Below are 14,541 nucleotides of genomic sequence, written 5' to 3' on the forward strand. Positions count from 1 at the left end.
TTGTCATAGTCCTGGGTAGGATTAGTGGAGCCCCACCATAGGTGTGAGTGCTATCTGCCTTAAGGGTGGGTAGCCTGGATAAGGTGCAAGGGACAGAAAGAGGGTGCTTGGTTGTTTGTCGCTCGTTGCTTGCTGTCTGGATGCTATTTCTACCTTCTGCCTGTCATGAACTGTTTCTCCTCTGCAATGCCCCCCTGCCACACCACGCTGCCTTGGAGCCAGCCCATTATGGACTGAAACCCCTAAGAAGTATGAGCCAAATAAACTTTTCCTCTTTTTACTCTGGGTGTCCAATATCTTGTCTCAGCAACAAGTAACAAAGACATACAATATGGGAATTATCTCCTTTTTAAAAAGGAATGATTAATTTTATTATACTTCTAGATATTTGACTATTGACTAACCACTAAAAATTATACTGATGAACAATTTAAATAATAAGAAAACACTCATGTTAAATAATGTTAAAAATAATATTAATGTAATGTTAATGTTAAAAATAATGATATAAATTTGGTCATATATTAGATCTAAATGATGTAAAAAATTTGGTAAAGAAATACATTTAAAAATCTCCAACAGTTTTCTCATGTTAGTAAACTCTCATAACAGTTTTCTAGTAAGTTTTCTCGGATTAATATAATCTCATAATAGTAAAGTAAAAAAATTTTTCTTACAAATATTATAAAATAAATGTGTGCTTTTTACAATTTAAAATACTTTTAAATTATTGGAATGAAATTTTTATATATTTCATATATTACATACATGTGTAATGTTTTGAAGTATAGCATTTATAAATCATATTAAAACATATGTTACTTTTTCAATATATAAGAAATTGAGAATGAGAAAACAGTGCCTGAGAGAAAGACAATGTACAATTGGGTAAAAGAAATTGATGTGAAAAAAGAATAGAAAGCACCTAATCAGAAAGAAAAAGAAGTGGTTAAAATTGGAGTGGAGCACACAAGTAGTATTTTCATGGTGTCGCTTAGAAAGATGTCTTGATTCCTTTATAATGAACTGTGTAAGACAAATTTAGAAAAGAGAAGTATCTATGTGACTTTAAATCCACTCTATGAAAAGATATGAAAAATAAGTCAAATAATGACAGAAGGACTTTAAATGTCACCTAAGCTAACCTTCATCACTGAAAACTAAACAAGGTACAAAAATGTAAAAGGACATGCACATAAAGCCCATTAATACCACCGCAGAAATGCTACTATCAACAGTTCCTGACTGTGTGTCCCCAAGAGGATCACCATGCCCACAAGCAGACGCACTCAGATGCCCACTCACCATGCCGCTGTAGGAGTGGCGCAGCAGAATGGCATGTCCGTAGAGGAGAGTCCGATGGCCACCACCTTGGGCAGTCTACAGAGAGAGAGAAAGGACAAATCAGCAAACGTAAGTCAGTAAAATGCTTCTCTGCCCTCCAGGAAAAGTTTAGTAGGAAAGAATATAGAAAAAATTGTTGCAAAAGCAAAGCACGGTGTAAATAATTCTTAAATTGTAATACAGCCATCAAGGAAGCCTCTACTACAAGGTTAGCATTTGATCCAGCTCTTGACAGACGGAACTTGAGTTCAGAACTCTTCTTGAAAGATGTTAAGAAGTATTAATGAGAAGAAAAGGTAAATATCTATTTTGAAAAATTGCATTTCTACAAAATGAGGCTCTCTTCAGAAAGTATTTTTTTTTCTATGATGCATTTGACGTATGGTGGCCAGGAGTGGTTTTATTTACCTAATCTGGTATAGACTATCTTTGTTTTAACTGACAGAAATTTACTGTTTCCAGGTTGGCATTGAACTAGTGGGTTTAAGTGTTCCTCCTGCTCCTGCTCTGGAGTTGCTGGGATTACGAGTATGCATGACTGCTCCTGTTTTGTTACTTACAGGAGCTGTCCTTTTCACACCAGAGTAAAGCTCCAAAGCTAGCAAATCCAGTAAGCTCTAATAACAACTGACAATTACACCAACTAAAACAAGACCTTTTTTTTTTTTGGGTACCAGGAATCAAACTTGGGTCCTTGCACCAGGGAGGCAGGCACCAGAACCACTGAGCCAAATACCCAGCTCCTAAAACAAGATATTTTGAAGTGAAGGACAAAGCCTTAGATTCAACCAAAAAGTATTCCTTTTACTATGAAGCTTTTCCTGATACTCGATTTAAATATAAATATTCACATATATATTTATATATATTCATATATATATATTCACTTACATATTTTTGTCTGAGCTTTCTTTCAACTAGAGGGGTTAAACCCAGGATCTGCAACATGCTACACACATGCTCTTCCTATGAGGTACACCCTTGGCCCATCAACTAGAGATTTTTATACATGTAGACAACTACAGATGATATGATACTTTCTCACTCCTTAAATGCTAATTTGTGCTGCAGAATTCATGTCAACAGGACTCGTAAGAACTACACAAGTAAGCCATACTAAATTAATTTTGTGATCTAAGGGGTCATTATTAACAAAAAATGAATACCATTGCAATCATCTGATCTGTACTGCTTTTCCTCTAACTTGCCATTGTGAATACAACTACAGTAATTGGCTCCGATTCACGACAAAGTAAAATGTAGACTGCCCACTGCTGGGCACGTTGCATAACTTATTTATTCAGTAAACACTCATCAAAATAATTGTGTGTATGTATGGGATCTATCCAAAGAAGTATATTGATTCTTTTCTATTTTTTGATTTTTTTTTTTAATTTGGTCAATCATGCCAGTTTTCTTGTTAACTTTGGTCTGTATCTTTTTTTAACTCTATAAATATTTATGGACTTCCTATGATGTAAGGAGCTACAGGTACTTTATGAAGCTGGTTAAACCAACCACTGGACAGCCACTGCTATGGGTGTTCCTTCAAGATTCTACAATACCTTGGGTGGACTATGAGATTTCCCATTGCAATTTCAATGAGAAAAGGTCATCACCACTGGATGATGTATCACAAGGAGTAACAATTCAACACTCTGGAACAAGGGTTCATCCTCCTCTAGCTACCCCAGCCTGAAATGACAAGCACAGGGTTCCATTGGCACAAGTGGCTCTGGGGGGCTGGTCAGGACGAACCGGAGGAGAATCAAACTCACAGGACAAGAAGCTGGAGGACTGCATGTCTTTCATTGATACCTCAAAAAAAATTAGCTTGGTGTTTTTCAAGGTTGACAGATTGCTCCTTGAAATCTAAAACAGTGTCAGGGTAAGTAGTGCTTTAAATACACCAATTGAAAAGCGAAATGGGAAAATAAATTTTTTGCAGCGCAAATAAATCTTCAATTCACACAATGTCATGTACACTCTAATGTATGCTAATTTCTCTAGTAAGTAAATAGCATTAAACAAAGGAAACACTTTTATATTCATTAAAAAAACATCCACGGGGTATCTTCTATATAAGAGGTGCAGTCACTAGTGGCAAAGATCTTACGCATAATAAGCTCGCAGTCTCTTTTCCTCTGCTTTGCAAATGAAAGTCTTCTTAGAAAACTCAAACTATTCAATAACAAATATTTACTGAATCCTCTGCAACTCCCTTCAAAATATTTGCCCACTAACAGCAATGACAAAAGAAAGCAGAAGCTTGGGAACTATATCTTTGTGTATTTCTTAACACCTCCAACTACAGGATGGATTATTAGGTCCCTTTAAGAAAAATATTTCTGGAGTGACAAGTCGTTGAAGTACTTCTAAAAATGTGACAAAGGCCCTATCTGTTCCTGAAAATGCTGCTCGTCACTCCTTGCACCCCGGCTCAACTCTCACAATCGTAGAGCCAGCGGTACAGTGAGGAAGCTGTCCCCAGCCCTCCTTCCAGATGCCTTCAGAGTCAGGGGCCTAAAGTCCGCATCTTCTCGACTCAGTCATCTACAGAAGATGCGCTAAGGGGCTGCTGATCTCTGACACATGGGGGCCCCATCATTTCCGAATTCCTCCCAGTAATGCACGCATTCCTGGCACAGGACACCTCAGCATCATTTACTAAAAGCTAAAATTTGACTTTTTGAAAACATCAGTTAAATTTTTTTTCCCCAGTCCTGTAGGTAGGCTTGGTCTCAATACACCCAAGATGACCAACAGGTTAGTATTACATAACATAAAACATGAACCGTACGAAGACAAAAAAGTCCAAACCTTCAAACACAATGTAAGCACATATAAAGAAAACTCATCTCAAGCTTTTCACAACTTATTTTAATGCCAATGTGTATTATTAGGCATTTCTACATCTCTAGATTTCTAAGCTCTTGTCAAAAATGTCAAATCAAATGCTCATACCATAAGCAAAAACTTCACTGTAAATACTACATTTACACTCATTGTAGCACAATATTCTCTAATAGAGCATAACTTATTTGCCTGTTATTCTTTGTGGAGAGGGAGACCATCTGAATTATTACAGCTCTATCTGAAGTATTACTGCCATAAACTTAAAATGCACTAGATCACAAACCCATAAAACATAAAATCAGATTAATAATTATGGAGATCAACTAAAGAGATTTATACACAAATGAAAATTACTGGCTCTATGTTTTATTCTTATTTGTTTTATAGGGTTTCTTTGGCTGTGTTTTTATATATATATATATATATATATATATATATATATGTTTGAAATATATATTGGCTTATTAAGCTGCATCTTGTACTGCTGATTAAAGCCATTTCATTTACTACCTATCAAATATTTAAATATTTTAAGGTTTTTCTATTTTCATAATCATCTTGCTTGAACAAAAATGCTACGCTAATCAATGTAGGGCATTTCTCAAAATTTCAGGCCTTTATTCTGTGACATTTTAATAATAGATCAAACTTCAAAGAAGAAACTTTGTATATCCCGACTGCTATGACATCCTATGAAACGCTGCTGGTTAAACAACAAGTTCTTAAAAGGTTTATTACTTCAAGCAATACTGAATCACACTGCCAATGTTAGAAATTGTGGGAAAGAACATTTCATTCAGGGCACTCAGATATTCAAGTGGAAAAGCTCTCAAGTGCCGTTTGTTGGGAGTAGCCATGTTTTAACATGGAGGCTGCCATTCTGTGAGGCAGCCATCTTCAGGCAAGGGAATTCTAACAAAATGTAAATAGTAAAACTTGGAAAATAGATAAGATACTTATTCCCGGGAGAAAACTCTTGCTATGCTTACCTGTCCCATCATCTAAGAATGACTGTGGAAGAACTTGAACAGCACAGAATACAACAGAGGCAGCTTGGGAGTGTGGGCCTACAATTCCCTTAATGAGAAACCTGGCTTCAGGGCACAATCTGCCTAACAAAGCCAGGTGAGTAATGCCAAGATACCCACTTGACTCTGAATCGTTTACTTGCACTGGTGTCCCAACCATAAGGGTCCCCCAGGGAACACATCGTGCTCCTGGCATTACCAAAGTATCACTGCTCAGCACCAACAAGCAGGAATGGGGCTCCTGCAAAAGTAAAGCAGTCATTTGGTGCTAAGCCAGCGATGGCGAACCTTAGGGACGAGTGCCCAAACTGCAACTCAAAACTCACTTATTCACTGAAAAGTTCCAAACTTCAATTAAACCTGAATACTGAGGGGCATGGGATTTGGCTCAGTGGTGCTGCCGCCTGCCTCACAAGCGCAAGGTCCTGAGTTTGATCCCCGGTACCAATGCAACAACAACAACAACTAAACCTGAATACTGAGGTTTTAGTTTAGGGGGAAAAAAAAAAAACTCATACATTAACATATCTTGTCTTATAAGAAAAACAAGTAACATGTAGGTTCACCACCAGCAGCGGTTAAACAATGCCTTCCCGGGCATGAAATGACAAAACTTTGATGGAAAAGTGAAAGATTAATCATGTTCAGCATGCTTTTCCAGTTAAGTGGCTCAAATTACTCTAATTGCATGCATATGCCCTCCCCTTAATCAAATCCTGACCTTTCCAGACTATCCAATGCAGGTATGAAAATGAGCCATTGGCTTCTGGCATTGCAGTTAAACAGAAGCAAAGCCTAATTAAATCATCCGAGGCATACCATATGGTTTTAACTGAGTTTACACTACTTTTTCTATTCACACCTATTTTTATATGAATCTGCTCTTGCACAAGAGCTAACATAACTGTTTTAGGTAATTATTCCATTTCCCCAAAGAGAAAGTAGATATACTGGAGAGGAAACTGGAGCGGAAATGAAATGATAAAGTGAATATATTAAATGCAAATTTAGCAAGAAAACCTGACTTTTTTCAAACCCAATTTCACCAATACTATTTGCAAGGAGAGGATATATTCATATTTTGCTGCTGCACATATTTTTCCAACACCCTTTTGTCATGGCATATCTATTTTTATTTTATTTTACTTACTTATGTATTTATTTATTTAGGTACCAGAAATCAAACTCCGGTCCTTGCACTTGTGAGGCAGGCAGTAGAACCTCTGAGCTAAATCCCCGACCCTCTGTCATGATATATATAAATTAGCAGATAATGTCCTCAGCAAATAATGTAATAATACCATATTTCCTATTGAAAAGTAAGAGCTGAAGTTAATTGAAATTTTGCAAGATGTCTCATATCTTTGTTGATATCAAGGAAATGCCCACTCTGTCATCCATCCAGACAGATTTCTTATACTGATCCAGTTTGGAGTACCCCATAATACACTTGGTCCAGAGATTTGTAAATATAAATGACAGACTTAGACTTAACTAAGCAATTTAGTAGACTGGCAAGAGGGATTTGTTTCTAATTCTGCAAATTTATCTTCTTAATCTACGTCCAGAATTTTGATGAACACTTCTTGAAGTATTTTTATCTTTTGAAATGACATTCTTCAAGATTATAAATTATATTGAGCCTTTATTAACTAAATATAAATAAAGTCATCCATGTTTTTGGCTTTGAGGGTAAAAAAATTAAGTCCTATGAAAGTCTCAGGAGAAATGCGGTGGGTCTGTTAAAATGAGACACAATTTTCAGTGACACATCAGAAAAGAGCTGCACTCTGCTCTTTCTGGTTCTCCCTCTACTCTCAGTGACAGGACCACATGTTTCATCTCTCTTTTCATTTGTCTCCTCTTAAAAGATTTTCCTTTCTGGTTTATTTGAGAAAAAGAAAGGGGCTGAATTATTGTCACATGTCCTAGAGTAAGGAAACATAGTTTCTTGGTGCCTCTTCTGATCTCCCAGGATGAGAATTCCCGATCGTATTCATGCAAGAGTGCTGACACAACTCAACGGCCACCAAAAAGCGAGTATTCCCAGTGGAGAGCTATAAAACATATGCGTCTGTGAGAGAAATTCCTAACGCTAGCTAAGCTTAATATGTTACAGTATGACCTACCTGCCCAATGCTGCTTAAGTTGTTAAATCAAAACATATTTTATTTTCCTTAAAGGCGCCAAAGACTGATTTAATTGTTGTAAAGTTTAAAATGTAAAGAACAGTTTAGTAATTAAAAACAAAGCAAATATGTATAACTTACTAAGTATTACATATATAGCAGATGATCCAAATTCTTACCTTCATCATGAATTTCTGTAGGGACATAAGGAAAAGAAGGAAAATATTAATATACATCACTTCAAAGACTTATTTTTAAATTTCTCTTATAGAGTTCATTGTCCTAAATGGACCTATGTAACAATAAATTTTTAAAATCATTCTGTTATTGCAACAAAACATAGTATGAACTACATGCTAGAGAAAAGCTATAGCAAGCAAAACTAAGAAAATGTTTTTACACTAGTTCTTCCCTTTTCTGTGAATACATTCCATCCTACGGCAATGCGTGATTCAATAGCCAATATACCTAAGCACTAGGGTGGGAGTGTAATCTTAAATTTAACCTCTGCAAATGCTTAATAGAAAAACTTTTATTTCCTGTTGTGCATATAAATGCAGTGACGAATACCGTAGCAACACAACTAGTTTTATTGAAAGCAAATTAAAAACAAGTAAGGTGGATTTAAAATAAGCTGCAATGAGACACGCATCTTTCATGCAAAGTAAGTCAGCAACTCCTTAGACACTACATGTTGTCAGACATAAACGTCAAAGAAAGAGCTCAAAAATGCTTCCCCTTTTCTTTGAAAATGGCAGTGTCTCCACTTACGAATTATAATAGCTCTTCTCTTCTTTAACAAAACAGTAAGGGCTACGCATTCCTCCATTTTTTATGAGTCCCTAAAGTTTCTTTGACTTATTCCTAGAAGTACAAAGATGAAAAAGAATGGAGAAGGAAAAGCAATGCTGTCTTTCCAAACAGAGTGATGATCTAAGTCCTGGAGTAATCTGCAATAATACATAAGATCCTAATAAGATTGCTGACATTGAGAAATGGGAAGAAAGGAGCCAAAGGTGTAGGGAAGGTGGGATGGGTAGGGGAAGGGTAATAAGGGAAAAGAAAAAAATGTGAGAGAATGAAAAGATGGAAATAAAGTGTTTGTAGATGGGGAGGGGAGGAGAGGGTGAAGGGAGGGCAGAGGTAAGGGGAAAAAATGAGAACCAAGACTTGTCATGTAAAGGTACAAGATCCCAAGAATGAATGTAACTGTACTATATCCCTAAAATGTACCAATAAACTCAATTAAAGCTGAAAAAAAAAAAAGATAACATTTCCATATTGGTTCTCAAACCACAAAGGAAGGTTTTTCAACATAGATATTTATAAAATTACAGCTGTCTCTGAAATACACAGAGTAATATGCATATTACTAAATGGAAATTTCGCTGAGACTTATATCTTTGATTTTCAATGCTATTATTAAGGGCAAATTATAAAAGAAAAATCATTCTTGGCTTAGAAAATACAGTGCTCAGTTATGTTTGTATAACTGATATGAAGAGTGAATGATATGATCGCACTTATTTTCCACATTAAAATTGACCAAACATATGCTTACCTTTGATTTAATAATGATGGAAATATCCATCAATGAGGAATTAGAAAAAATCAATTTTATGCTTTAATTCAAAGAAACACAAAAATACAACACATGATATATAAAAGATGCCATCTTCATGATATTCTTTTAGTTTACCAAGCTTGGGAGATTTTTCTTAAAAAGAAAAGTCTGTTGTCGAACTAGTTTGAAACTGTAACAGAACAAAGCATATCAGTAGACTTATAAGGTCTGATCTTCAGAATTACTATGTTCTGTATTACTGTAGGAAACATAAGACACAGGGGAGAAAATCTGCATATACAATAAAATAGAAAAACTACTGCATTAACAAAGGGTAAAATATCCATCTGAGAATGAGAAAGCAAAACAGACGCAACAGACACATAATTTTCAGAAGATAACCAAGAACACGAAAGATTATCTGCAGTATTATTAACGTTGACTTTTTGTACAAATTTCTTTTTCTTGGTCAATTTGACTTTTGTGCTGAATATCATAAAGTAATAGCATTATGAGGTATTCCAAGGGGATAATTCAGGGGCAAAGAAGAAAGCAAAATACACTAAGGCAAGAAGGATGAATATATTATTATAATCTCAATGTAAACACTGCTTAGGGATGATAAAAAGCAACAAACCTAAAGAGTAACAAGAAAACCCCTCTAAAAGTTGTTAACATGATAGGAGAAAAAAGAACCATGTAGAAAGATAAACACTGAAGAAATTAGCTCCTTTATGTGTGGAAAATAATTATTTTATGCTTACAATAAATTTAACAAAGAAGTAAATTTGATTTATTTCATTCATGAAAATTTCATTAGATGGAGTAGGAAGTGATGATTAGAGCAATAATAAGCACACAGCCCGGGTCCTGACCTGTTTTCTGCCCTTAGAAGAATTTTTTGAATGATGATCAATTTGCACTAAAAAATAAAGGGGGGCATTTTTAGCTCTGCAGGGTAAAAGTGCAAGTGTAGTAACTCAGTGTCCAAGGTTGGTCTAATTACTGAAGAGCTGACAGATCAGATGGCTCTCCAGATGAGCAAGAGCTGGGATGCAACCATCTCCACCTCCATTAACATGAAAAAACATGGATAGCAAGAGCTACGTGCATCTGTGCTACTAGCACAAATACAGATGGCCCTGGGAGTCAAATGGATGTCAAAAAGCAGCAGCAGCATCTCTGTTCTACAAGCTTAAGTCACTGGATACAGAAGACCTAAAAGACCTGACAGATTTTCTTAGCAAATGCAAAAAATCATGAATAGAAAAACAAGTCAAATAGGAATACTTTACTCTGAACATTGTTCGCAATTTTCAGACCTGGGGAGAATGCATAATGATATTCCATTTGTTATCAGTGCAAAGAAAGAAACAGTAATTCAGGTGATGTATAAAAAGCTCCTTTACCTTTAATGATGCCTTTGAGCACAAACTTGATCCTGATTTTTAAAACTGATATTTCAGGGTAATGAAATGAAATATTTCAAAATTCAGTAATTCTATAAAAGATCTATCTTAGGACTTTTAAATGAACTTTTACCAATAACACTCCCCAAAACTACCTAGATAAGGAACTGGCAACAAAGGAGACAGGCTTGTCATTAAAAAGAACTATCAAGGGCTGTAAATTTAGCTCAGTGGTTCCGCCGCCTGCCTTGCAAGCACAAGGTCCCAAGTTCGATCCCTGGTACCAAAATAAATAATAAACAAATAAGGCAAAACTTGGGCATAGGAGCCCTTCTGGCATGAATTTTCTAATAGAGAAATGGAATCTCCTACTTTGCATATAAAATGTTCATGGAATTTAAGCCTATTTTGCCACCTCTTCTCTCCAAGCGCAAGATACTGCTTCCTTATCACCCTTCAGCTGTGTCATCTCCTTCATTAACAAGGAAATATCTGGTACTTTACTATGTTGAGAAAAGGGAAAATTATTTCACTACCAAATATCAGGGTTTTATAGTGACTAGATTTGATTCAGTGCTGCTTCCAGTAATTTTTAGGACACAAAGGAACTCTAATGTGAGCAATTACAAGTTCCAAATACATACCAGTATAAACTATCTAACAGCATATGTGGATATATATTCATGACATATGACAACAATTACTCTTAGGATGGCATATCCTACATAAATGTTTTACTCTCTATGATTCTCCTGCTAAAAATATTCAGGACTACAACGATGACATAGACATGTTGATGATTGGTCCAGAGAATATCAGAAGGGGCTCAGCTTTCAACCCATGAAGAGCAACTGTATATATGATACTTTCCATGGACATGATCTGACGTTCCCCAGAGAAGTGGCTCTTGTGAATTTCAGAGTGCTTTCTGTCACTCTGGCACCTGGTTGAGCATGCATGCAGATATGTTTAAAAAGAACACACTATATTTTTGACAGATCTGTGGCAAGTGTTGCCTTTTTCAACCTATCAGTGACTCTGAGCAGGCAGGATTTAAATGGGCTGCCTTTCCTTGAGTGTAATGGGTTTGATATATATGTATATACACGCACACAGATGTGTATAATTATCTAGCTCTTCTTTAGAAGGTTGAAGGAAAATAAATGATTCTGATAAGCTACTGTAAATCCTGATATTTTATCTCTGTGACACATGTTTGTATATCACAAAGCTCCCAGATATCTAAAATATGAAGTAGCAGAGATACGGAGAGCTTTCTTCTTTGCCCAATTTGTCTCAACTGAAAATTTCTCTATGTCAAAAGCAATAAATTGACCTCTTCAGAGGAAATAATTTGAAGACACATGAAGAATGCACCACATTCAGACAATCATCTACATATAAAAAAGCCTGCATATAAAGATATAGAGTTTCTCTGTATATAAAAAATTCTATTATTTGATCCCTGGTACCAAAAAAAAAAAAATCTATTCTTTTTTCAAACTATTTCAGAATGAAGGAAGCTTGATTATACAAAATCATTTCAAAGACCAACTCATCTCTTTGAAATATATCATTATGTGTAAAAATTAATTAGTTTTTCAAATAGTTATTGAGTTAGGAATATTTGAAATAGCTATTTTAACTGCAACAGCATCACCTTTTAAGAGTAAAGTACAAGATATCATTTGGTCAACAGACAAAGTTCCATTCATCATGACCTCATAGGATGTTCCATTATTTCACTGTCCCCGGCTATGACCTCAAGCCAGAGGCCTCCAGATTGGAAACCAAGGCCATAGTTCAAGGAAGAGCTTGGGAGAAGGAGAGGAGTAGAGGAAAATAACAGTTAATAACTTTTTAAACTAAAACTCAGAAATGTTATTCTCTTTTAAAATATGAAGAGCAGTACTTGATAACTCAGAGAGATTAGGTTTAAACAAGTGCACTGATGCTCACAGATACACTGGTGGAGGGAGGAGAGAGTGGAGAGGCAGAAGAAAGGAGGGGGCCGGAGAGAGGGAGGGATGGGGAGACAGAGGAGAGAGACTGAACTTTCATGAAAATACCCAGAATTTTGCTATCGGGAATCTACAAGCAGCCATGTGAATTTTTACATATACCTAAGTTTTATGAAGTTCCTCGAGGTCTCAATCCAGATTTATACAATGTATTCTAAACAGACTAGTTTAACAGATGTCACAACAGAATGCCTGTCTCAGGTCAAAACAAGGGCAAGTACAATAGTACCATATTCCCAAAGTCGCTGGTATGCCACCTAGTGGTGGTGGCCATGAACGTGCCTGCTGCCCCTAGTGGTGGTGGCCATGAACGTGCCTGCTGCCACCTAGTGGTGGTGGCCATGAACGTGCCTGCTGCCCCTAGCTGACTCCCTTCACCCCTAGGATGTCGCCAAGCCAGAAAGCAAAAAGATAACAGGGTCTTAAACAGACCTGCCTCCCTCACAACTGGTCCTCACCTCCAGCCTAGTGAAGGTAGCTTCAGCGATACTCCTGTCCCCAAGGGCTGGGACACCGTAGCTGGGCGTGTGACTGCACCAGAGATGCTGCTGCAAGAGGTTGCCCATATCCTGCAGGTCTGCAACTGGGGGCAAATGGGAGTAGCCCTGGGACCCTCGTAGAGAACATCATGAGCTCTAATGGGAGAAAGCGTTTCCCTCTGGCATCCAGACAGGATCTGGCTGCAACAACAGAATCGCAGGACAGGGACTTCTGGTGATAGCTACTTGCCAAGAGACTATGGGAAAGAGTATCTGAGCACCTGGCCGGCCCAGTGACCAACACTAGGATGGGAAGCTCTTTCCTGCCAGCCTCCTTGCCACCTCCCTTCCCACTTGCTCTTGAAGACGGCAAAAGCAGGCACGCAGTTATGGGGTAGGGGCTGCAGAGCCTGCAGGCTGCGGTGTAAAGCCGCTTCCCACAACCCTGCCTGGATCAGCAGCACGATCCCAGACAGCTTAATTTCAATGACACTCACAGGTCCACCTGTTACACAGGACAGGACATTTTAATACTGGAACAAGACTCATGTGGCCCTAAATGACTACAGAGTGCTTCACTCTCTGAATCTCAGAGAGCTCATGGGATCCACTCTAACTTAACTCCACGGAAGAGGAGAATGAGCCTCCCAGAACAGTTTGATTAGTCCACAGGTAGGTCGGCAGGGAGGTAAATTATTTTCTGTTACCTTTCCAGCAATCCTGTTACAGTGGACTTCCAAATTTCATATGGACACACTTAAAGACTTGAACTATACAGGCTTTCAAAGAAAAAAGTCATTTTCATATGAAATTTGCTAAGACATGGCTAACACAGACTATTTGTCTTCTGAGACAGACCCTGCAGAAACTTTTCACCATGTGGTATGTATCTAAATGAGCACACATTTCAGCATCAATATTACAGGAATCATATAATCACTCACATAACAGGAATATTGGAGGACAAGAAAGTAGTCCAGTTCTAATCCTACAGACAAGGCGTTCACGGTCCTTTAGGAGCTGCATAAAATCACAGAAGCTGGTCACTGGCTAACTGAGGCCTCATAATGTTCAACTCAGGAGTATTTCCATTATCTTCTATTACCTATTTCCGTTATTTATCTTTACCGTTTTACAAACAGCCAATAAACTACATGTTTGAAGATGAGAAATTATTACAGAAATAGAGAAAGGACAGGCAGTAAAGTAGATCAAAAGTAACCAAATGCACAGAGAATAAGTGGGAATGTTTTTAAGCAATAACCAAAAAAAAAGTCATTTTATTTCCATACATAGTCCGTACACATTTGCAGAAGGATGCAAAGTGTCTTGAGGGGTTGGTCAAGGAATAGCAATGTGGGAAAAGCACAGAAATACTGCATGGAAATGAAGGGATGCCAATATCAAAAGACAAGGGGCCGTGTGTTGGGAATCAGATATTGGGGGAGTGGGGAAAACACAAGTGACACACCTGTTCTCAGAAAAAAACAAGACTTCTTCTTGTTTTTACAAGACAAGAAAGATATGGAGCTTAGATCACAATTTGAAGCAGGCATGGAGGAAGGCAAGAAATTTCAAAAAGAAATAGCTAATAGTCAAAGCAGCTTAGTTACAAAGAGAGAGATGATGAATCTAAACTATTCCCAGAAGAATGTAATACAGAAGTGCTAATTCTCCAAGATCAGTATTGGTCTCATCATCACAGAAACGG

The 14,541-nt window shown here is 37.2% G+C and overlaps 1 protein-coding gene across 1 annotated transcript in view; it reads right to left on the reverse strand.

Annotated features, from left to right (window-relative positions):
- Ryr2 (ryanodine receptor 2) overlaps positions 1 to 14,541 on the reverse strand; it is a 409,294-nt gene that overhangs the window by 341,513 nt on the left and 53,240 nt on the right. The window contains exons 5-6 of the mRNA XM_033761774.1: positions 7,537 to 7,551; positions 1,306 to 1,380 (exon numbers count right to left, since the gene is read on the reverse strand). Of these exons, the coding sequence (XP_033617665.1) occupies positions 1,306 to 1,380; positions 7,537 to 7,551 (90 nt within the window). The remainder of the gene's footprint in view (positions 1 to 1,305; positions 1,381 to 7,536; positions 7,552 to 14,541) is intronic.

The sequence above is a fragment of the Fukomys damarensis genome, unplaced genomic scaffold, assembly GCF_012274545.1.
Source record: "Fukomys damarensis isolate Sample0158 unplaced genomic scaffold, DMR_v1.0_HiC HiC_scaffold_10, whole genome shotgun sequence".
NCBI lineage: Eukaryota > Metazoa > Chordata > Mammalia > Rodentia > Bathyergidae > Fukomys > Fukomys damarensis.